We start from the raw sequence: 24,232 nt of genomic DNA, 5'->3' as shown, positions 1-24,232 counted from the left end.
ACGTGTGTGTGAATGAGAGGGAGGCAGGTGGAAAGGTGAAGATGCAAGGAGTAGAGGTCGTAAAGGTGGATGACTTCAAATATCTTGGGTCAACCATCCAGAGTAATGGACAGTGTAGAAAAGAGGTGAAGAAGAGGGTGCAGGCAGGATGGAGTGGGTGGAGACGGGTGTCAGGGCTGATGTGTGACAGAAGGATAGCAGCAAGAGTGAAAGGGAAGGTTTACAAGACAGTGCGTCCTGCTGTGATGTATGGTTTAGAGACTGTGGCTCTGTCTAAAAGACAGGAGGCTGAGCTGGAGGTGGCGGAGATGAAGATGCTGAGATTTTCGTTGGGAGTGACAAGGATGGACAAGATTAGAAATGAGCAGATCAGAGAGAAGTTGGAGTGAAGGTGGAGCAGTTTGGAGATAAAGCCAGAGAGGCCAGGTTGAGATGGACATGTGTTGAGGAGGAATAGTGTATATATTGGGCAAAGAATGTTGGAGATGGAGCTGCCGGGTAGAAGGAGAAGAGGTAGACCTCAGAGAAGGTTTATGGATGTAGTGAAGGTGGACATGGAGATGGTTGGTGTGAAAGTAGAGGAGGCAATGGATTAGAGCAAGATGGAGGCAGATGATCCACTGTGGCGACCCCTAAAGGGAGCAGCCGAAAGAAGAAGATATAGTAGGTATATGGGCTTCGTTATAATTAGGCCTTATACTTATATAGTTGTATTGGGTGTATTATAGCAGTGAATAGTGCAACTTAACAAATAATGTTAGATATAGCATTGATCATTTTTGTAATACATAGCCCTAATAGTAACGATATAGGCTTAATCATATAATTAGTTATTCTATTACATAACGTGATTATAATGACTTATAGATAGGACAAATAATGTTTTGCTAACTTATAACATAAAATACATTTCTTTCTGGTGGACTTTTGGCTGTGTTGAACTGCTTGTTTTTTTCTTTACCTTAAGTTTGAATGGAGTGAACGGTGCATTTTTCCGCCATCTGCTGGTTGTGTTGGAATCCTCTTTACTCAAAGATGTGTTCCTGATTTATTTCGCCATAAAGATATTTTTGATGGATTAAAAATCACTTAAAACTGTAAGTGAAAGCACACAAGTACAGTCGCTACGAATACAATATAATGGCATTAGAATTTTCTGAGCCAGAAGACTGTAACGTTTAGAAAACAACTGAACTACAAAACCCATGAGCCACTGCTGGTGCCGTTCCGTCGGACTGCCATAGTGACGCAATCAGGCCGACAGAATTTGTAGTCCGGTTTAGGAGAAGACTCCTAGAAACTAGATTTGTGTTTTTACTACCGATTAATCTTTAGCAACATTGGTATAAAGTCAATATAATATCAATATAAAGGAATATGGGGCTGAGAGGGGACGTTATGCTGCACAATCTGTAATATTCACCACTTTGAATTCATTGTTTGTGTTATTTTAAACACAGCAAGCAGGGGGCGACCGGTTTGCCTCGCATTATAGGCGTTATGTTTTATTATAAATGTAATATATTTATTGCCGACTATGGCAGTTAAAATGTAGATCTTGCCAGTGAAGTCAAAGTGGTAGTGGACTTTTTTTTAGGTTTTCGGTTTTAAAATAAAATCCTTTGTTATTGTTGTTGTTTTAATTCCCGCCCTCACGTCTGGTCTCGTCGCCTGCTGGATGATGTCATCGCAGAGGGTAAGCACACTAGCAGTGGGGTGTTAAGCAGAACTGCAGGTTCATGAAGAACCGGACACTTTATCGCTTTCACGCGGATTTCCTACTAGAATATACGTCGTATTACACGAATATCCTCACATTTATCCCTACAGTATCCTTACAACAGCGTCTGTGGCGGAAAGAGGAGTGAGTTTGGGACGCGGATGAAGGTCCGAGCAGGTAAATAATAAATAAGGCACAGCATGAATGAAGAGGCTTCATGTGTGAAGAAGCTTCGTGCAGTCAGTTTCTTGGTACTGCCAGCTTTCTTTATCAGCTTTATGTCATGTCTGGTGGCTACTGACTTACTCAGAAGCTCGACATGTAGACCAGGAGCTCTGCTTTCTGTCTGTCTGACGTTACATTACTGCTGCTATTGCTGTCGCCACTGTACAAGGAGCCTAAAATCTCTTATCAGGCACATGATGTAGCCCTTATTATTTTTCCTAGTCATGTCTGACACGGGTGTCAATTGTGGAAAAGACAAATAAAGATCCTTCTCCTTTAGCCCGGTTCTGTCATGCATTTTAGGCCTGCATGCAGTGAGGAGGACTTCAGACACAAGCTTAGAGCAACACTACATGTTTTGTATTATTTGTTTGTTATATTGGTGTGATCAAGTTTCAGTCTGCAAAGTTTACCTATAGCAAAACTATAAGATTATCTGTAGTAGTTAATGGGTTTGAAGGCCAACGGGAGTTGCATGTTATTGATGCTATTGTAACGTGTTTCTAGACATCATAAATAACATTCAGTTTTCCATTTAAATTCTATTCAGCCCAGTTATCTCCCGTCATGCACTGACTAGATAACGAAATATTTGGGTTGGGCAAGCATGTGGAGAAGTGTTGATCACATTCAGAAAGCTGACAGCTGAGTATGACCACAATAGAGGTGTTTCCCAGCTTCCAGGTCATGATTCTGTTCCCAAAGTGGGAGAACAGGTATTTGGTACTTTCTGAGCCACACGCTGTTCTGCAGTGAAGAGAATGTCAGAGTTAAGCTTCCTTCAGATTTGCATATTATGCAAAATTGCATACAGGAATGCTAAAGAGTATATCAGAATAGTTTGTTAGTCTCACATTTATTACTATACTATGTAATAATATTTACAGTGTAGTATAGCATGTGGTTTTGGGTGCAGCTGCTGTGCTGTCCTTACAACAGCAGGATCTTTCTTGGAATTGAATTTATGGAAGTAGACACAAAAATGTGAAATGTTTAACATGGACATCCACATACAGCAGTATATTATTCAGTGAATCTAAATGTAAAAGAATGCGAAAATATCGAGTTATGTGTATCATTAAGTTGCACGAGTGAAGAGATCTGGGCTTGCTGGAAGTGTATATAAAGAAGAAAAAAGCTGAAAACTTATTTGTTTCTTCATTAAAACTGAGATGAATGTAGTGTCATTGAGCCTTAATGAATAATAATGATTTCTGATGCTGCAAATGTTCAAACCAAATGCACCAGAGTGTCTGGCTTGAATGAATCTGTAATGAAATCAAATGACGGGTAGTAAAATAAAAAGTTTGATGTCGTGTAAAGCATTGCTAAAGTTTCAAAACGTGCTGTTCATATATGGAAACTGTTTCTTTTGACTTCGTTATTTGTGTAAATTTCCCTCTAGTTTAGCCCCAACTTTGCCCTAAAGTTATAAGGAAAGTTTTTCTGCCTTCAAGTCCTGTCGGAAATATTGGATTTTCTGAGATGAATGCACATGAACGCCGCCGCAGTGTCGTATTTTTGAGTGGGGAAATTGATTTTTCAGTAAGCCCTGAGTTTTTGAGTTAGGGAGGTGTCAAAAATGCAATGATCGCCACTAATAAACTGGCTGTATTTCAGTTATTCGTCAGCTGCAACCTCATCACTGCAGGCTAAAACAGTCCACAAGTGGGAGTAAGCACAGTATGTGATACATCTAACTGTATAAAAACATTACTAACGCAAAATATACAGGCTGTCTTTAATGACCGAAAGATACATTAACCAAAAACATTATTTCCAGTGTGTCTTATTTCCAACCAAAACCACTTGAACACAAAGAAAGTCATACTGATGACCTCCGAAGTCGTAAGTAGGAAGTTCCAAGGAGGACTTAAAGGCAGCATTTGAGCCTGAACTGCTTTTTGAATGAGGCAGCCATTCAGAACAGAGCTTATTTACATGTATCAGTCTTTAAGAAACTTATTGTTTTCCTATTAAAATATTTTATATCCGAAAGTTGGTGTTCAGGTCTGTCATCTGATTACTACTGTAGTCCATGGTGACAGTCCTAATGATGTTATAATTCACTGGACCATAAGAAATGCGTTTTATTGTTTGAGTATATTAGCTTTGTATCAGAGCTTTCTGCTGCGTCAGAGTGTGAATTAGTGAAATTGCACAGTAGCCAGATATTCTCTCCTGAGGCTTTTGACCCATCGCTTTAGCATACAATACAGGTTCATGTCCATGACAATGCACTGATCAGTACACATTGTTATGAACACAGTATATTGTACTCTAAACATATGAGTCAGTGTTTCTCCTGGAATAGCCTCACAATGGAGGTCTGTTTCAACTGCGGGCTCTACTGCTGCTTTAATGACACTTCCAGTGAAGCGTCACCAAAGAGCCAAGTGTCCGCAACCACATATACAGGTGCAGAAGTCTCAGGCCAGCAAAGAAAATGGTTTAGCTAGGCTGTCTTTTTGTCAAAAATGTTTTCGTAGGTTGGTATAGTGTAGTGGGCAACATCAATGCCTCCCATGCTGTAGACTGGGGTTCTATCCTCACAGCAGTCCTTGGGCAGGACTCCTAACACTACCTTCACCCACCTGCATAAAATAATCAAACTGTAAGTGACTCTGGATAAGAGTGTTTGCCAAGTGCCATACATGTTAATGTAAATGTTCTTGTAACTTACATGTGAATGAGTGGGGCTAAACTACTAGGCCTACAGGCTGAACAGTTTGGTAAATGTAAATGAGTTGGTTCTAGTGGCATCACAAAAACAATTCATTCCAAAGCTGAGTATTTACATACATACATACTGAATGTATGGAGTATAGAATGAATGGACAGCAAACATTCTAAAAACTTTGAAATCTTGCAATAGCGATTAAAGTCTTTCTTTTCAAAAAAGTGTAGGAAATTCATATTTGAGTGATACCAGCTCTTTAAATATCATTTTCACAAGTGATCTGAGGCTTTTTGTAGCTTTTTCTATTAAGCCAAACTGGCTTCAGGCTATTAACTACATTAAAATTGGAAACCAGTTATACCAGGTATGACTTTTTCCAATTTGCCAAGCAAGCTGTTGTGAATTTGTGAGCTAATGTGAACTTCATATCAGAATGTTTGTGGTTAATTTTAAGAAAAAGTTTTCAGAAGTTTACTTCTTTACTCTTAACAGCTCTAAGTGTTGTGCAAACTGTATGACTAAGTCATTACACTCTTAACTCCCCACATTGAATCACAAGGAGACCTGCTGGTGTAGTTTCTGACACTACATGACACACTATTATCCATAAAACTGGACAAAAGTAGTTCACAAACAGTATAAACTATAAACAGTCGTAGCACTAGTTGGTAGCCACATTGACCTCATGACTCCATTCTCCAGACACTAAAAATGTCTTGGCAAATCAAGTACATTTTTTGGGGTGAAGCCAAATTTCTCCTTTGGAAAAAAATCCTCTTTGGTCATAGAATGGTGTCTCTTGGCCCATTGACGACTGATTGACCCGGGCACTGAGTTAAGGTTGTGACCCTAGATAGTGCAACTGGGTGGATTCGGCAGCTTGTTTATGAAACAAACATGAAATCAGACCGTTGGTCTCAGGCGTAGACTGCAGGAGTAGAAGAGTCATAGCTCTAATGTAGCTTTGACTTCTACAGTATAAAACCATGGCAGACTTTGGTAGTGACAGCACACACTAAACCTGTGCTAGTTTACAGGTTTCCGATAATTATAAGGTATATTGTGTATCACTCAGATACTTATATTTTCGAAACCCCTTGGTGTCTGTTTGAATATATATTGTAGTATTATGAGATGGCATGATGTAAAGTCCTCCCAATAAGGTTTATCATAGAAAAACAAAATTCTTAAAAGTGGTCTATAATATGTCTTGCAAGGAAACCCCTTCATATGTATTTTGCTCATGATTTATAATATTACACTGATTAATTTATACCTGCGTTTCTACAACCTTTCCTAGGGTATGAGGTTGTGTGTGGAATCAGAAATACACCATCCATCAAGTGTCCATATCTGATGCAGGCCTGTCAATAATCACAGACACTGGTGTTGAAAGATTCAGACTTCAGCAGCTGAACGTTGCCTTTTCTGCCACCTGTCTGTTTCTGTAGGATGGCGGGGGTGTTCGACATTGACCTAGAGTCGGAGGACGTGAGTGATGCGGAGGTAAGAGGAATGTGGATGGAGAGAAGACGGGACCAGTAGTTTCCCAATATCTGATTACCCAAATACATCTAAACACGTTGATTGGATTACAGGCGAAATCTGATTTTCTGCAGTTATCAGATTATTAAGCACTCACTACATCTTGGGTATATTTTAAAAATATGTCTAAAGCCCAAGGATTCAAACATATTGATCAAAATAAATTTGTCTTGGGCATCAGGCAGCATATTAATAACCATTTTGTGTAATAACTTTCTTTGAGGGAGTATTGAGTATCGGTATTTATTACAGGTTTTACCTGTATTGTTCAGGATAGATTTTAAAATTCTGCTAATAGTTTTTAAGGCTCTAAATGACCTTATAGGACCTGAGGAGTGTCTATTTGTTTGTTTCAGGAAGTGATCTAGATCTGTCGATACTGGCCTTTTGCAAACACTTTCTGTAATATACAGAAAGCATGGAGAGGTCTTGTTCAGTTATAGTGCTTCTGAACAGTCAAGCTCAATGCTCATTTTTAAGAAGCATCTAAAAACATATCTCTTTGGTGTTTTATTAAAACTCTAAATCTTCTGGTATTTATCTTTTAATTTGATCTGTGTCATTTTCTTATGATTCTAAATTGATACTTACTGTTTTTTTTTAATCACCTGTCTGTAAAGCCCTTTGAGCTGCCACTGGCATGAAAAGTGCTATATGATGTTATCAGACGTCTTTTTTCCATCACCACCACTGAACAGTTCCGGCTCTAAGTTTAGAATTGAGCATTTCACACAAAACCACACCGAATGACACACTGTTTACATCCTTGAAAAATTGGTGGAGTTCCCCATTTAAACAATTACGCAAGCCGCAACAAAGTCCACAAATAATTTAATAAACCAATATGATGCAAACAGTAGCAGGCAAAATACCAGTTTATCTGCTATAGTGCTAGACATTCTTCTTAAGGTGGAGTTTTGTCAATATTGTTATGCCACATATAAACACAGATAATGAGTGTACAGGGCAACATGTTAATTCCCTTAGCTTTCATCTTAGTATTTATTCACAATAAAAAGTCCGAGCCATGTTGAGTGTTTTTCCTGATATTTTTGAATATTTGAATGTCCAGTTAGACTGTAATTCTGATACATACTGCAGATGATGAATTTTCGATCCAAGAGCGTTCAGTTCTTTGTTTTTTCACCAGGAATATAGAAAGACTGAACCTGTGCTCTGCTGTATTTATTTATTTTTCTGGTTTATTTTCTGATTAGTGATTGTTTTCTGTATTTTCCTAAGTGCCCAATTTGTGTAGAAAATTGCTCTTAAATTACCCTTAAAGTGGGGACATTTTACATTTATTTGAACTCAGTTATGCTTTCATAAAACCCTATTCTGGATGCTGATCACGTACATATGCTGGGAGAAAAGCACAAATATGAGTAACCATCTGTCCATCTGTTCAAACCTAGTTTTTCTTTCTATTTCTAACACCTTTTTTGTTCATAGGATGAAGTTTGTAACTTTCCAACGGCGGAGGCAGAGCCGTATGTATTTTTTATATAAGGACATGGTTTTTATGATCTATTTGTAAGAGTGTATGAAGATAAATGTTTCTCATATATATATATATATATATATATATATATATATATATATATATATATATATATATATATATATATAGTGTGAATAATGCTGAATTGTCTCTTTACCAGTTCAGAGACTGAGGAGGTGGAGCTCACTAGTGCGAGTGTGAACAGAGACAGCGAGAGAGTGGGTCCAGACTGCTTTGAGTTACTCACTGTGTTGGGGAAAGGAGGCTATGGCAAGGTATGCGAGTGTGCATGGGTTGGATCAAAATGAGATAAAGCAGGTTTGGTTTTGTTGTGGTGTTTTTATAGTGTACATAGGCCTGTTACAGTTGTTACACAGTTTGCCTGATCACAGCTATTTGAGATAATCGCAGTTGTTTAAGCTGACCACAGTAGTCTTCCACAGTCTTTAGATTTCACAGTCATACTGTATCACAACAAGCACAATGTGAGCTTCTCTCATTAGTTGCAAAGTAAAGTGCTGGCTAATCAAGATGGCACATAAGCCAATTTAGCTGCTTTTGACTTGTACTTTATTAGTTGAATAAAATGGACAAATAAGGCAATTAAATTATTGATTGTACTTATTTATATAGCAGTTAATCATCAGCTAAAATGTCATGATTGTGACAAGACTAAAGATACATGCATTATATGATACAAAATTCAGAGACGACCTTTGATTTATTTAATTTCCATTCTGAACTGTCTTTAAGTATAAGTACAATTTAGTTTAATATACTGTTTTTCATTATTAGTAAAGGTGGGCAATTTGGTAGTATTTATCGTTATCATGACGTGACACTGTTGCCATATTGCCTACCCCTCATATTTAGTGTCTCCACTTCTTGCCTTTATTGAGACTTGCTTTCAAATTTTTCAAAGAAATCTGCAGGGATATTTTTAGAAGTCTTAGAAGTTGGTTGCATTTTCTGTTTCTCATGATCCAAGTAATCCCAAACACATTTTGGTTATTTTGAGATCTGGACTCTGGGGTGGTCAGTGTATTGTTCTGAGACCAGCAGCAGCTTTTTTGTTTGATTTGCAGATTTTATTTTTGTCAAATCAAGAGTGGAGCTTGATTTTTTTTTCCTCTCTCTCAAGGATGAAAGCTTTAAGTACTGTTTATTTGATGGGGACAGTTTTCCGGGTCTACCAGGTCTTGCATGGTGGTTAGGAGTCCCATTTTCTCTGAATAATTTAATCCGTTTTGGAGACTGTTTTGGACTTTTCCAAGTGGATCATCTTATATCTCAGAAGTAACTGCTGAAAAATGAACATGTTGACTTGAAGTAAAATAAATGACGGGTGGTCTCTGACTTTTACACTGTACTCTTTGTTCAAGTGCTGTTCAAACATAACTCTCTGGCTCTTTGTTTAGGTCTTCCAGGTTCGAAAAGTGCAAGGAAGTCAGACGGGAAAGATATTTGCCATGAAAGTTTTGAGAAAGGTAAGTCCGTTTCCATTCACAGCTGCTGCAGTTAGAGCTGAAACTAAGACTTATTTGTACAGTTGATTTATCTATTACACTATTATTTGATTCATTGACTAATTGAACTGTTTTTGCTTTCTGCCACTTTTCAAGTTCGATTTTTTTTTCTTGTAGTGTACTGCAATCTGTGAGAATTACTGCATGTATCATATGATCATTGTGCAGCATTTTGTTTGAGATTTTGTTTTAGCATCATTGGTGACTAATTGACAATGTGTACTAGCTGTTTCAGCTCAGTGTCATCTGACCAAAGTGCTTACAAGAGGAAGTAAATGAAAGATAAATGAGTAAAGATAGAAGCTCAATCGTTGTATGTCTCTTGGCCTTTTTTCCACTCTGTGTTGTCCTTTTCTCTGTTGACATTCACACATGCCCACCTGCAGGCCAAAATAGTGTGCAACGCGAAAGACACAGCACACACTCGTGCGGAGCGAGAGATTTTGGAAACTGTTCGTCATCCTTTTATTGTGGACTTGTGGTACGCCTTCCAGACAGGTGGCAAACTCTACCTCATACTGGAGTGTCTGAGTGGTAAGTGTTTACTGTTGTTTTTGTTTATCCACTAAGTATAGTGAATAGTGTCCTGTTACTCATATCTGGACCACAGCTCACAGTTTTGTGTTTTCCTTGATCTAACACACTTGATTATATACATGTATGCCGTAATAGCTGTTAAGTATGGGGTGGATGATGGGGCAAAAACCTGTTATTCACAATATATGAAATGCGTTAAATTATTCATTAGTTTATCATTAGTTTGAAAAGTTCCACATTAAAAAAATACTATGAAATACAATGAGTACAATACATTTATTCAGCGTACTGCACTGCTCTAAATCCTATTAAACAGGCCTAATTATGCCCTCTTTATTATGAAACATGCACATTTATTTAAAGGCCCACATCAAGAAAAACAGAATTCTCACTTTTTTGAAATAGAAGAATTTCATGTGACGTAAGCGCACGGTATTCCGTACACTTCAGTATTCCATACACTTGCAAATTTTCCTGTCTGTGTAATAAAAACCACTTTCTTGATATTTGTCAACGATACATCTGAGACATTATCGTATATCCATTTTTCCATCAAATCAGTTGGCAAGACCATCTAAGCTGGGTTTGGACATCAAATCTATGCAAATAGTGACCGACCCCCCAGCGCCACCTGGACATGGCAGGTGGGGAAACCCAGGGATGCGAATGTGAATAGGTGGGGAAAACTTTCACAGCCAGTTAAAATGCATTTTAGCAGTTTTAAACATCATATTTGACACTAAAATGAATAATACATAATGGATTATCACCTTGAAACACAGTATGTTTAGTACGGAGTTGTTAATCGTAGTTTATACCAATTTAGCTAAGTTACCTTAGCAGACCCCTTTCAGTTGCGCAGCTTCACACCACCACCTCACTTCACTGGGCTTTTTTTCCATGACAGCCTCATTCATTGCACATATTGTTCAATTTTATAATTCAATTTTATAATCGGTTAACGTCCGTTTTTATGCAGTTAGATTTCATAAAATCGGCACAAACCACTGACACAGATGATGTTTTTTTTCTTATTTCTTTAAAAGTATTGGCCCACCTGTGACCAGTCAAAGTGCATATTGGTTGCTAGGCAGATTTTTCAGAGTCCAACCAATCATTAAATTGTGTATGACTTTGGGTATTTCCACAATAACTTCAAGAAGTGCTGAAATACTGAATGGAAAACGGTGCTCTTACATTAGTATGTAAACCATTCAACTCCCCAGTCCGTACAGTCCATATATGGAAACTAAGATGCAGAATCAGAACACCTTAAATTCATTATTTTTGTCATGTCACAAGAGCCAGTTCATTGATATTTAGCTCCGCCTGTTCACACTGACCGTATAAGGAATATTTGAGCCTGGGCTGTTTTTTGGATGAGGCCTAATACAGGGCAGGTAATCAGAAGAGAGATAATTTACATAAAATCAGTGTTAAATGCACAGTAGCAAAAACAGCTGGTTAAGCTGTGAGAAATAAAGAGAGCTTGGAAAATGGTTATGTGTTAATGAAATAAGATATAAATCAATAAATCAATTGTCATAAGTGGGTATAAGAGGATTTGGAGGCAGTTGTGGGCTGGAGGTTAGGCAGCACCAACAGTCCATGACTGAGGTGTCCTTGAGCAAGACACCTAACCCCCAATTGCTCACCGGGCGCCATGGATAGGGCTGCCCACCGCTCCGGGCAAGTTTGCTCACTGCCCCCTAGTGTGCGTGTATTCACTAGCGTGTATGGGGTGTTTCACTTCATGGATGGGTTAAATGCGGAGGTGGAATTTCCCCGGTTGTGGGATTAAAAAAGTATCACTTACTTATATGGGCCTTTTAAATACTCATGGTATTCACAATATGCCCAGGGAAGCATATTGAGACATGCTATTATGTTATATAATATGATAGACGATGAGCTTATTTACCACGCCTACTTTTGAGTTTATACTGGTGTGTTAGGATTAGGAAAACACATAACTATGCAGTGCTGTATAATAGGTTTACATAGTATTAGATGGAAAACATAAGTAGGAACTTATTTAACTTAAACCTTAGAAGTTGCAATTAAATATAATTTTATTATTATTGTAATGCTCATTGAAACAAACAGAAATTCTGTTGAAAAAGCAGATTCTAAACTTCAAATCAATACCACATTTGTGTTTGTAGACAGAAGCGGAGATATTTTATTGTGATTTGAAATTGATATGTACAGTCAACTTTTGTGCAAAGAAAATCTTTTCTTTTTTTGCATGTTTTTTACAAATGGATAAAAAGATTGACACATTTGTCGGACACGACATACAGAATGTATATGTAGTAATTGTGGAACTATGTAATTAATTATGTAACTACACAGCTGCTTGAGTAATAAAAAACAGTAATTACTCTGGACTCCTAAGGTTTAATCTGTAGCTGGTAAGGTTATTTGATCAAGGTAAATACTATGTTAGTGACTAACTCTTTTCGATAGCTGTGCTGTTGTGATATGGTCTTAGTGGCTGTGCATTTTGCGAACCTTCTTGTCTTTACCCTGCTCTTCAGATCTTGTGAGTATTTTTCGATACCCCTTCAACTAAACAGGTGGCGAGCTGTTTATGCAACTAGAGAAGGAGGGAATCTTCATGGAGGACACGGCTTGGTAAGAACTGATATAAGAATATCAACATGAGAACATGAGTAACTGGAGATTTAGAATTGAGATAATTGAGTTGAGTCTGTTTGTCAGTACATTTTTTGACATTAAGTTTAACCAAAGAAATTGAATGTTCCACTGGTTTGCGTTATTTGCTTATTGTAGTGTAGGGAGGAGCCTGGCACGGTTTGGTTTTCAGTTGGAGCAAAATGAATAGTTTTTTTAATACAAGCAGCCAACAAAATTAATTCTGTATAGTTCTATGTTGTTTGAAACAAACAAGCTTTCACAGCTATAAACATAAAAATACACAGATGAGCCAAAACATCGACAACTTACGTTACATCATGTTGGTCCTCCAAGTGCTGTCAAGACAGCTCCGACCCTCCCAACGCAGGAACTCTACAAAATCTTTAAGGGTGCTCTGTGGTTTCTAGCACCAAGATGTGACTAGCACACCCTTTAGGTCCTGCAAGTTGCGAGGTGGAGCCACTGCGGATCAGACTTTTTGTTCTCACAGATGATTGGTGGGATTCAGATCTGGGGAATTTGGAGCCCAGCTCAACACCTTCACTCATGTTCCTCAAACCATTTGTGAATAATGTGTGTAGAGCGCATTATCCTGCTGTCAGGGAACACCACTGCCATGACAGGATGTACCTGGTCTGCAACAATATCTAGGTTGCTCACAAATTGTCCACATGAATGCCTGGACCCAGGATTTCCCAGCACATCATTGTACAGAGCATCACATCCCCTCTGCCAGCTTGTCTTCTTCCCACAATGCATCCTGGAGACATCACTTTAAAACCACAGTTGCATCTTGCTGTTCACGTGATGCAAAAGAAAAAAGGACTTACTGGACCAGAAGACCTTCTTCCATTGTTCCATGATACAGTTTCAATGCTCACATGCCCATTATAGGTTCTTTCAATGGTATATAGGGGTTAGCATGGGCTCCAGGACCAGTCCGTGGTTAGACAGGCCCATACGCAGCAATGTGTTGTGACATATTCCTCTCATAACCATGATTAAAATTTCTGTGTCTTGGGCTGAAGAGCTTTCTGTCTGTTCAGGCCAGGCGTAATTGTCTTTAATGCCCTTGCTAATCAGTGAGCCTTCAGCACCCAACACACTGTCGCTGGTTTGTTGTTTGTCTCTGCTTGGACTTGGTAGGTAAGCACCACACAAACCATGCCATTTCAGAGATGTTCTAACCCAGTGATCTGGCCACAATGATTTGGCCTATGTCCCTGATGTCTTCACACCTGCTCATTTCTCCTGCATCCATTATGAGTCGACTATGAGAACCAACTGTTCGCTTACCATCGAATATATACCAGACCTTGATATGCACCGCTCTTATGAGATAATCAAGGTTATTTGCTTCATCTGTAGTCATAATGTTTTGGCTCATCGGTGTATGTTCAGCAAAATGTGTTAGAAATATGTTCAAGAAAAAGAGCTTGTATAATGTTATAGCAAATTTATTTTTGATGTTTTTGGTGAACCTGTGCATAAAAACATTGAAAAAATGAATTAAAATTAAATTAATTTGTTGTTTAGTTGTGAATTTATGTGGAAGGATATGGACTCATTGTTTGGAGTCTTAGTTGAAACACCAGACCCATCATGTGGAGGCTGTGTTTTAGCCTATATAACTCTTGCCAATTGTTTACATGCTTCAAAATTACAGTCGCCAAGAGGCTCCTTAAAATAATGACTGTATGATTTCTATGACTTCAAGCCACTTGGGGAGATATGAATCAGGTATAATAAGGACAGAGCTGAAGTAAAACTCTGCAGGACAGTCACAAGGATCAAATAGAGTTGGAATCTTTTGTTCTGATTACAGTCCATTATTTGTTGTTACATTTTAATATAAATGTTTAATATTTAGGTTTTGTTTCCAAGCCTTTTGTCATAAGTGTATGTGTTCTATTGAAAGTTTGAGGGACTTTGTGTGAAGTGTTGAGCAGGGTGAGCACATCACTGCAATAGTGATAGGCCCATATCAAAAGCTTTATCAGACATTTACCATTTCGTCACTACTGGCCTCTCATCCAGTCTTTTCTTTGCTTGGCAGTTTTTATCTGGGTGAGATAACGTTAGCACTGGGACACCTCCACTCCAGCGGGATCATCTACAGAGACCTGAAGCCAGAGAACATCATGCTCAATCATGAAGGTGTGTGAGTACAAAATGTTTTGACACCTACTGAACCTGTCTAGCTGAATGAGTCACTGAGACTAATATTAACATGTAATTAAGGCTTTTAGAATATGTCAGTGTTTTTTCTGTTGCTGTTGCCAAAGTTCAAGCTGGTTGTTAGATGTTAGAGAGGTATGATTTGAAGGTTGTTTAAACAAACAGATGCATTAGATTTGTGAAACCAGTTAAACAGGTACGTAAAACAAGAAATCAGACAGTGATTCTGAGGGTGTGATTTTTCAACACACTGAAACACAAAGATAAACATCTTAACGGCTGTCATGGGCCACTTGAAACTGAATCAGTATTGCTGGACCGGCCAGCATTCCAGCCTACAAGAGTTGCTGTCTCTTACTGACAGTGGTGCCGTCATGAGAGGACCAAGGTGGTCATGGTCACCCTGATACAATCACTTGATGCGCAGTGGCCCCTCTGGCAAGTCGCATATGCATAATATGCTTCTGTCTGATAGATTCGGTACTAGGGCTGTCATTTAATTTGATATTTTAAATTTGATCATTTAATCATAAAAAAATCAGCATTACTGCAGCTGTCTGCATCACAAGTTCTTGCTTGGGCCTTGGCCTCGATTTATTCATTTATAGTGGAGAACTTCCATCCTGTCCCATCCTGGAATTCTGCTGTAATCACAGTAAGAGTGACCTACAATAATAAGTTTAAATGTTTGGTAATTTGATTTACGTGAATCAGGTTTACTTGAAATATTTACTAAACATATTACCTGTTTATTGCCTATTTATATTCACTTTCATCTTATTATTGTTATTATTATTATTATTATTATTAGTAGTAGTAGTAGTAGTAGTAGTAGTTGTAGTTGTTGTTGTTGTTGTTGTAGTAAAAGTAATAATAATAATAATAATAACAACTTAATAATTGCTACTATTATTATTACTTACTTATTAGTTGCTACTACCATGCGTCGTATACCATAAATGCTTGTGTGCCACAAATTCCATGGAGTGGATGACAGTCCAGCAAAACTGGACTTGCCTAGTTATGTTGTGATTTGAATACATACATTTTTAAACAATTATGAAATATTTGTGTATATAACTAGTAAGATGTTGCTGTTTTGCTTAACTCTGAGGTTCTAAATTAGTCTTTCAGTCAAAAATAACCATCAAAGCTGCACCCATTTCTACTAAAAGCCAAAGTACTGCCGAAAACCACCTTCTGTGTGTTGATTCATACATGCAGTCAGTCCTGATCCTGTCATTGCCTCACGTATTTGAATGATATTTATAACCATACACTATACACAATGTGCCTGCCTAGTCTATTTCAAGCTGACACATTATCTTCCCTTCCTTAAGGCCACATTAAACTCACTGACTTCGGCCTGTGCAAGGAATCCATCCACGATGGCACCGTCACACACACGTTCTGCGGCACCATCGAGTACATGTGAGTAACTCTCACTCAGATCACGTTACAGAAAAAAGCGTGAAGGATCACTGATAAGAGCTCAGATAACCTGACTGAATTCAGTGTAGTAAGATTAGACAAACATAACTGTAGAAAATAAATTTATACCCCCCACATTCATCTTTTTTAAAACCATTAGTTGCATTTGTTCCGCACCAGAGCAATAAACTATTGACTTTGACAAGAATTCATAGCAGTATTTCCATAGCAGGGATTCCTGGGGCAAAATGATGTTGTATGCATGCACAAGTAATACATAAGGGAATCAAGCACTAAAAACTAAAAAAACTCAGAAGGTAGAAAGCACAGTTACCACCACAGATTGCAGTAGCAGATTTATACCACTAAATGTTCAATAATGACATTAACTTTTACCGCCTGTGTGGCAAACCCATCTAATTTGTGCCAAAATTTCACTGCAACTACAAAGATGAGACCCAGTTAATGTGTTTTGCGTTAACTATGCCTAAATCATTTTTGGGGCATGTTTTGCAAAAAGTTGATCATTAATGTCTTAATCTAAACGGTTGCTTATTTTACCTTTAGTAAGCTTATTAACCTTTTAGGAACTATTATTATGATATTGTCCAAGTTATAATGCAGTACAGAAGTCAGAGACTATGCTTTTTTTATTAAGTTTTGAGTCAAAACAGCCATTAAGTACAAATTACTTCATACATGTGTATATATAATTTTTCACTGTCATGTAAAAACAGAACATTTATTGAATAGAAATTATACAAAAGTATCAACAAGCATCAACAACTTTAAATATTACAGTTTTTAGTGTTTAGTATTTCTACTTTATTTACCTTTTCTTTATTACAGCCTCCAATCTTTTTAGAAGACTTGCTTTGAGTTTTTCAAAGAAATTGGTAGGAATATTTCGTCACACTCTAAAGTTCAGTCTTAGAAGTTGGAGTGAATTTAGGGTGGTCAGTACTTTGTTCTGGAAACACCAGCAGCTTCTTTGTTTGGTGTGCAGATTTTCCTTTTCTCAGTAACAGCTTCTTTACAACTACTCGTCCCTTCAGAGTCATAGCATTGGGTTGTCTAATCACAGTGAAAGAATGGACCTTTAGGTCTGAAGCAAAAATAGAAAAGAAAGAATAAAATAAGAAGCTTTAAGTGCTGTTTATCTGATAGGGTCAATTTTGGTCTAGCAGGTCTTGCACAGTTGCTAGGAGGCCCTTTTTGTCTGGATCTTTTAATTGTTTTTTGAAATTCAGTTTTAGAAACTTCTGTTGTTTCACTTTCCCCTTTCTCATGCTTTAGAAATATATCTTAAAAATGAATTACTTCGCACTGAATGGCTGTTTTGAAAGGAAATGGAATATGAATGAAGTGTGAGCCCTGACATCTTCACAGTACTGGATGTAGTCCTGAGAGTGAGCAATGTACACTCACTGGCCACTTTATTAGGTACACGTTGCTAGTAAAGGGTTGGACCCCCTTTTGCCTTCAGAACTGCCTTAATTCTTCGTGGCAGACTTTCAACAAGGTGTTGGAAACGTTCCTCAGAGATTTTGGTTGGTTATTTGAGTTCCTGTTGCCTTTCTATCATCTGGAACCAGTCTGCCCATTCTCCTCTGACCTCTCACATTAACGAGGCATTTTCGTCCACACAACTGACCGCTCACTGGATATTTCCTCTTTTTCGGGACCGTTCTCTGTGAACCCTAGAGATGGTTGTGCGTGAAAATCCCAGTAGATCAGCAGCTTCTGAAATACTCAGACCAGCCCGTCTGAGACCAACAACCACGCCACGTTCAGAGTCACTTAAATCCCCTTTCTTCCCCGTTCTGATGCTCGGTCTGCACTTCAGCAAGTTGTCTTGACCACCTCTACATGGCTAAATGCACTGAGTTGCGGCCGTGTGATCGGCTGATTAGCTATTTGAGTTAACAAGCAACTGAACAGGTGTAACTAATAAAGTGGCCGGTGAGTGTATGTGTGTGAATGTATGGACACCACATTACATCCATGTCCTTGTAATGTGAGGGGTTCATTAAAACAGCAGAAGTTGCTCATATATAATAATAATATTACTACTACTAATAATAATAATAATAGATAACTAAAGGTATTTAGTGAATGATGAATATGCATGTTATATGAAATATTTCCCAGGGCTCCAGAGATTTTGACCCGGTCAGGACACAACAGAGCAGTGGACTGGTGGAGTCTGGGTGCGCTGATGTACGACATGATGACTGGCTCGGTGAGAGAGAGAGATTAAATTGAAATGTGTTTGTCATTTTATTTGATAAAAGAATTGTTTAAAACATCAGAACAGTTTTAACCCTCAGAAGGTTAGAGTTGCTGTTTTTTGTTTGTTTGTTTTTTTACAGTCATTACATAATTATTAACACATATAGTCATATGGAAGGGTTTGGACACCTCAATCAAACTACATGTTCTGTAACATTTACTAAAACGACAGTATACATACACGCCTGGGCAAAAAAATGGACCAAGCCCAAAATATAATGTTTTTGCTGATTTTGGGCTGATCAAAGTCTAAACTTAAACTCTACAGCGAATATTTGGTCTCACATTAAACACAAACCAGCTTTAATTGAATTAAATGAATTTTATTTTGAGTGTTTTACATTGCTTCATGTAGATATTTTGCCTTATTTATCAAAACTTTACAATATCCTTCTCTGCGATAAAATTCCTAAAAATAAACGTGGATTAATGTGGAGTTAACAGACTACAACAACTAACAGTGCTCAAGATCATTACCCAGCCGTGAACCTGATACTAGGCTCTAAAAATAATCCTCTTCACCTGTAGCTCAAACCTACCTTTGCAAACACTGGAATAACTAACTGAGACTTCAGTCCAGAAGATTCGTGTTAGCCCATCGACATTGTCCCACTCACAGTGAGCTTTGACCAGTTAGTAATAGAACATGAACTTGTGTGTATTAACTACGAAAACACAAACTAAGCAAATTTTTGTTAAAGTTTCTGTATTAAATGCACCTCTGTATCGTGACTGCTGTGCTGTCATTCATGTGTCTCTGTATCTGAAATAAACCAATTTAATACTCTAATACTGTAAGGGTCTCGACCTTTTTGGAGAATTTGTTGTGAAAAACAGACACCCAAATGTGCAACACTACCAGAAACTGAAATATGTTGCTAAAACGTGTTCTTTAAGAATGCATCTCAGTAAGTTACATTCCAGGCCTTTACAGGGAAACTCAGGGCTGCCAGTAGAGGCCACTGTGAGATCTATGAGAACACCCACCACTGGTGACCACATGTTTCAGTACATGCTCAAGCTAAAATAAAAAGGGCTCCAAAATTATTGCCTGTAATTATCAGCCCAAATTTCACTATTAGACAGATGATAATAATACTTAACACTCTTAATATAATAATAATAATTTAACATCCTCTTATGGCTTGTTTTCATTGTCTCCTGTTTCTTAACATCTGTCTCTCTTTCCTACTTTAGCCTCCTTTCACTGCAGAAAACAGAAAGAGGACCATTGATAAGATCCTGAAGTGTAAACTCAGCCTTCCTCCATACCTCACACCTGATGCTAGAGACTTAGTCAAAAAGGTCAGTGCTCAATGGGTTTGAGTTGTTTGTGTTGGTAGCACTGCATCCTTAAAATAAGAAAAACACAAAAGGTTACCTGCTTTCATCTTTGTCTTGCTTTCATCACCTCTCCATCATTTACATCTGTTTTCCTTTGCACAGCTTTTGAAGAAGAACCCAACACAAAGACTGGGCTCTGGGAAGGGAGACTGTGCGGACATACAGGTGAAAGATGCCTATACATCCTGACGGTTGTATGCAAAAATGAGGGTGCCCTGGTCAAGTGACATGCCTTGTTGATTTTCCAAGTGCTGTGTGATGTGCATGCAAGCAGAATACTCTTTGTAGCTAAACACTGTCCATCAATCAGCCATAATATTAAAACCACCTTCCTGCTTCTACACTGTTATCACCGTTATAACTTATACTTGACTGGACATTGCATAAACGAATGGGCAGTCTTTGACTTTTGCATGGCACTGAATACACACTTGCTGGTCACTTCATTTGGTACACCTCCCTTGTTTCTATACTCTTTGTCCATTTTATCAGCTCCACTTACCATTTAGATGCACTTTGAACTTCTACAGCGGTGGCTCTGACGTGGTGGTAGTGTGTTAGTGTATGTTGTGCTGGTATGAGTGGATCAGACATAGCAGTGCTGATAGAGTTTTTTGACACCTCAGTGTCCCTGCTGGACTGAGAATAGTCCACCAACCACAAACATTCAGAAAGCGATGTGACGGACTAGAGGATGACCAGCACAAACTGTGCAGCAACAGATGAACTGTCGTCTTATAGTCTTATAGTTTGGACAGTGAGTGGACACAGTGTTTAAAAACTGCTGGATATGATCCACCTGTACCACCGCAACACACTAACACACCACCACCAGTAACACGTGTTACTGCAGTGCTGAGAATGATCCACCACCTAAATAATGTTCTATATTGTAGAATAATGTAACCTGTTCTGTGGTGATCCTGTCGGGGGTCCTGACCACTGAGTAACAGGGTAAAGGGGGGTCTTAGCAAAGTATGCAGAGAAACAGATGGACTACAGTCTGTAAATGAAGAGCTACAAAGCACACCTTATGGTAAGTGGAACTGATAAAATGGACAATGGATTTAGAAACGAGGTGGTTTTAGTATTATGGCTGATTGTTATATACGCAATGCCTATAGGATTTAGAGGCATAAGAAACCAGAAGACATTTTTATTGTTCTTGTGTAGTAGAATTGCTTTGTTATTTGTGTTATTTTTCATGTATCATGCCTTTTTTCCTCTTCCTTTTTATTATTTTTTTTTTTTGCAGAAGCATCCCTTCTTCCGGCACATCAACTGGGAAGACCTGCTGAATAAGCGAGTGGAGCCACCCTATAGGCCTTCACTGGTAAGCATTTTATGAATGGTGTAATATTTTCATAAATCAAGCTTTCTCATCTCTCTCTCTCTCTCCACCTGCAGCAGTCAGATGAGGATGTCAGTCAGTTTGACAGCCGCTTCACCAGACAGACTCCTGTGGACAGTCCTGATGACACAACTCTGAGTGGCAGCGCTGACCATGCATTTGCTGTGAGAAACACACACACACACACACACACACACACTACAGACATACTAGAACTATACATATTACAAACCATAATCACATAAATAATATATAATCATCAGCGCTTTGTCTGTTTTATCAGCTCTAATTGTCATCTAAATACAGTTTGTAGTTCTATAATTACAGGCTACCTGTTCCTCTGCGTACTTTCGGTTCCCTTTCACCCTGTCCTTCAATGGTTAGGACCCCCACAGGACCACCACTGAGCAGGTATGATTTGTATGATGGATCACTCTCGGCACTGTGGTGAGACTGACATGGTGGTGTGTTAGTGTGTGTTGTTATGCAGCATCAGCAACACATCTACAAAGTGGATCAACAAGATATAAGAGTAGACAGAGAGTGAACACAGTGTTTAAAAACTTCAGCAGCTCTGCTTCGTCTGATCTACTCGTACCAGCAACACAAACACACGATCACTACGTCAGTGTCACTGCATTGCTGAGAATGATCCACCGCCCAAATAATACCTGCTTTGTGGTGGTCCTGTGGGGGTCCTCACTATGAACAGGCTAAAGGAGAAACAGACGTACTACAAAAAATAATTGTAATTGTAGAACTACAAAGTGAATCTATATGGTAAGCAGAACTGAAAAAATAGACAGAGAAACAGGGGAGGTGTACCTAATGATGTGACCAGTGAGTGTATATTCAATGCGATGCTAAAGTCAAAGACTGCCAAATTTTTCATGTAATTTCCTGTCAAAATGGAGTTTTTCAATGTCAGAAAGAACATACATAAAAAAACATGTGAAAGTCTTAGCAAGTTGTTTAAACCCATTTGTCTGGACAATAACTGTTTTTGCAGGTAAAACATCATGTAAGCTTACTTTTGAGTAAATTCAGACAAACGTTAATGTCGTAAAAAAGGAACAAGGATTTGTTTTAAAAAAAAGTCTCCAGCCATTGCATGGATGTGGTAAGTTCAATCATTGACACAGGTTTGAAATGGTTAAACAAAAATCAGCACTTTGTATCACTACTATTTGTTTTTAAGGAGTTGGAGCTGGTGATTTTTATTTAAATGGGGGCTGAAAACTCTAAAATGAAGCTACATTTTTCTCATGTTACCATGGCTTATAAATTAAACCGAAAATGTACTGAAGATGACAGCTGTTCCTTGTGTTTCGCATGTATGTGGGTGTTCAGGGCTTCACGTATGTAGCCCCCTCGGTGCTGGAGAGTTTGAAAGAGGGGTTCTCAGTGGAGCCACGAGTGCGTCCCGTCCGCCGACTCAACAGCAGCCCACGCACACCTATCAGGTCAGAACCCAGGTTATTCCTTGTGTTAACAAACACAGAATTGCCAGTGTAGCATGTATCTACCTTGTATCTACACTCCTTGACCATTTTATCCAGTCCACTTACCATAGAGGTGCACTTTGTAGGTTTGTAGTAAGAGTAATTCTTCATCAACGCACAAACCTTTGCTCTGTATAGACAATGTGTAACATCACTTAGAGAATCAACAAAACGTCACCAGGGGCGTCCAAACTTTTTGCATATGACTGACCATTTGCATATGAAATGGTCAGCAAGTGAAGGTACTTTGTTGCCTCCTACGTTTTTTCTATTTTCCAGTATAAAACTTGTACTGTTGGTCTCAGATATCTTTGTAAGAGGTATCATATTTGATTCTGATACAGTATTTCTCTCTCCAGCCCTCTGAAGTTTTCTCTCGCTGAGCCTTTTAAGAGCAGTATTGACGGAGAGGAAGAGCCCCCTGTTCAGACTCGGCCCCCTGCTCTCGAGAACTGTGCCACCCAGCCAATCAGAACGCCGGGACGGAACAAAAAACCGAAAGGCCATCGTGGCAAATGAAGGCAACCATTTTTGCAATCAGCATTCATCAAAAGGATATTGTGTGCACGCATTACCTCTCTGTCTCTTTCCCAGTTTCGCTCGCTCGCTCTGTCTTTCTCTCACATGACGGAACCATTGCTGCCACCAAAACCAAAGCATCATGACACTATAAATAGAAAAAAATCAAAAAAATTGCAACCGCATTGAATGTTTTGGTTGGAATGTGTTGTATTGTGCTCAGCGCTGACTGTGAATGAACTGCAGTGTATTTATCTCTGGAAAGCTTTTTTACAGTATACATTTATGAAAAAAACAGTACAATTTCTGTCAAATCACTATTTTTGGCTGGGAAAAACTTCATACTTTTCTGATCCTGTTTCCACATCTCCTGTCGGCCCTAACCGGCAACATGTCAGCTATTGTTTTTTGTCTTATGTAGAACTGAAGAGCCTCCAGTCATTATCACAGGCTGTTTTACCTATGAACATAAAAGAGACTTATATATTATTACCAAAATTTGATTCAAATGTATTAACTGTTACTGTTTGCTATTAATATATTCATTGGATGGTTTTATTTTAAGATGTTTATTTACCATAATCATTCTATTTTTAATTTCGGTGATAGTTACTTCAGAAAATAAATATATGCAAAAACTGAGACAAGAAGTGTTTATTCTGAAATCTTTTACTGAGAAATACATACGCCCAAAGTGTTTCTTATGGTTTAAAGTACACCGTTTTTATTCTTAAGGACTTACGAAGCTCTGACTATGTTTTATGAATTTAATATTCATAAAATCCAATGTATTCCTAACTTGAATTAATTAAAAAAAAGATTAGTTATTTGTTATTGTGTTAATAGTTTTTGTAGTTTGCAAAAAATTTGAGGTAACTTCATGCAAGATAACTGAACACCTGAACATTTCTCCACACTGCCTTTGTTTATGATTACAGTCATAAATTCATAGTTTATGGCTATGACTCATAAGTAGCTTGTGGGTTTTGCTTATTTATTGGTTATTGGACAGTCAAGCGATTAAAATAGTGACTCATCATTAATAGCATTCTTGTCTAGTTAATTGTAATAATCTCACATTTCCTTTGTAAAATGTTTCAAATGTTTTAACTATTAAACACAGTATTATGTAACCAAACAATAGAAAATTGCTTAGTTGGCACCCTGTAGTAAACATAAAGGTCCCAAAGCCAATACGTTTTCTTGCTGTGGACATTTTT

At 38.2% G+C, this 24,232-nt stretch overlaps 1 protein-coding gene across 1 annotated transcript; it reads left to right on the top strand.

The window, feature by feature from the left end:
• Positions 1-1,688: 1,688 nt before the first annotated feature.
• LOC108413157 (ribosomal protein S6 kinase beta-2-like) lies at positions 1,689-23,654 on the top strand. Its single transcript, XM_017685534.2, has 16 exons — positions 1,689-1,897; positions 6,077-6,131; positions 7,623-7,660; positions 7,832-7,946; positions 9,090-9,158; positions 9,584-9,731; positions 12,314-12,371; positions 14,452-14,552; positions 15,914-16,004; positions 18,156-18,246; positions 19,494-19,601; positions 19,743-19,805; positions 20,896-20,973; positions 21,048-21,155; positions 22,342-22,454; positions 22,853-23,654. Exons 2-16 carry the CDS (start codon positions 6,078-6,080, stop codon positions 23,010-23,012), a joined length of 1,395 nt encoding a protein of 464 aa, XP_017541023.2. The 5' UTR covers positions 1,689-1,897; position 6,077; the 3' UTR covers positions 23,013-23,654.
• The last annotated feature ends 578 nt before the right edge of the window (positions 23,655-24,232 follow it).

The sequence above is a fragment of the Pygocentrus nattereri genome, chromosome 22 (genome assembly GCF_015220715.1).
Source record: "Pygocentrus nattereri isolate fPygNat1 chromosome 22, fPygNat1.pri, whole genome shotgun sequence".
Lineage (NCBI taxonomy): Eukaryota > Metazoa > Chordata > Actinopteri > Characiformes > Serrasalmidae > Pygocentrus > Pygocentrus nattereri.
The sequence above is the reverse complement of the archived record's forward strand: the minus strand, read 5'-3'. Positions and strand labels throughout refer to the sequence as shown.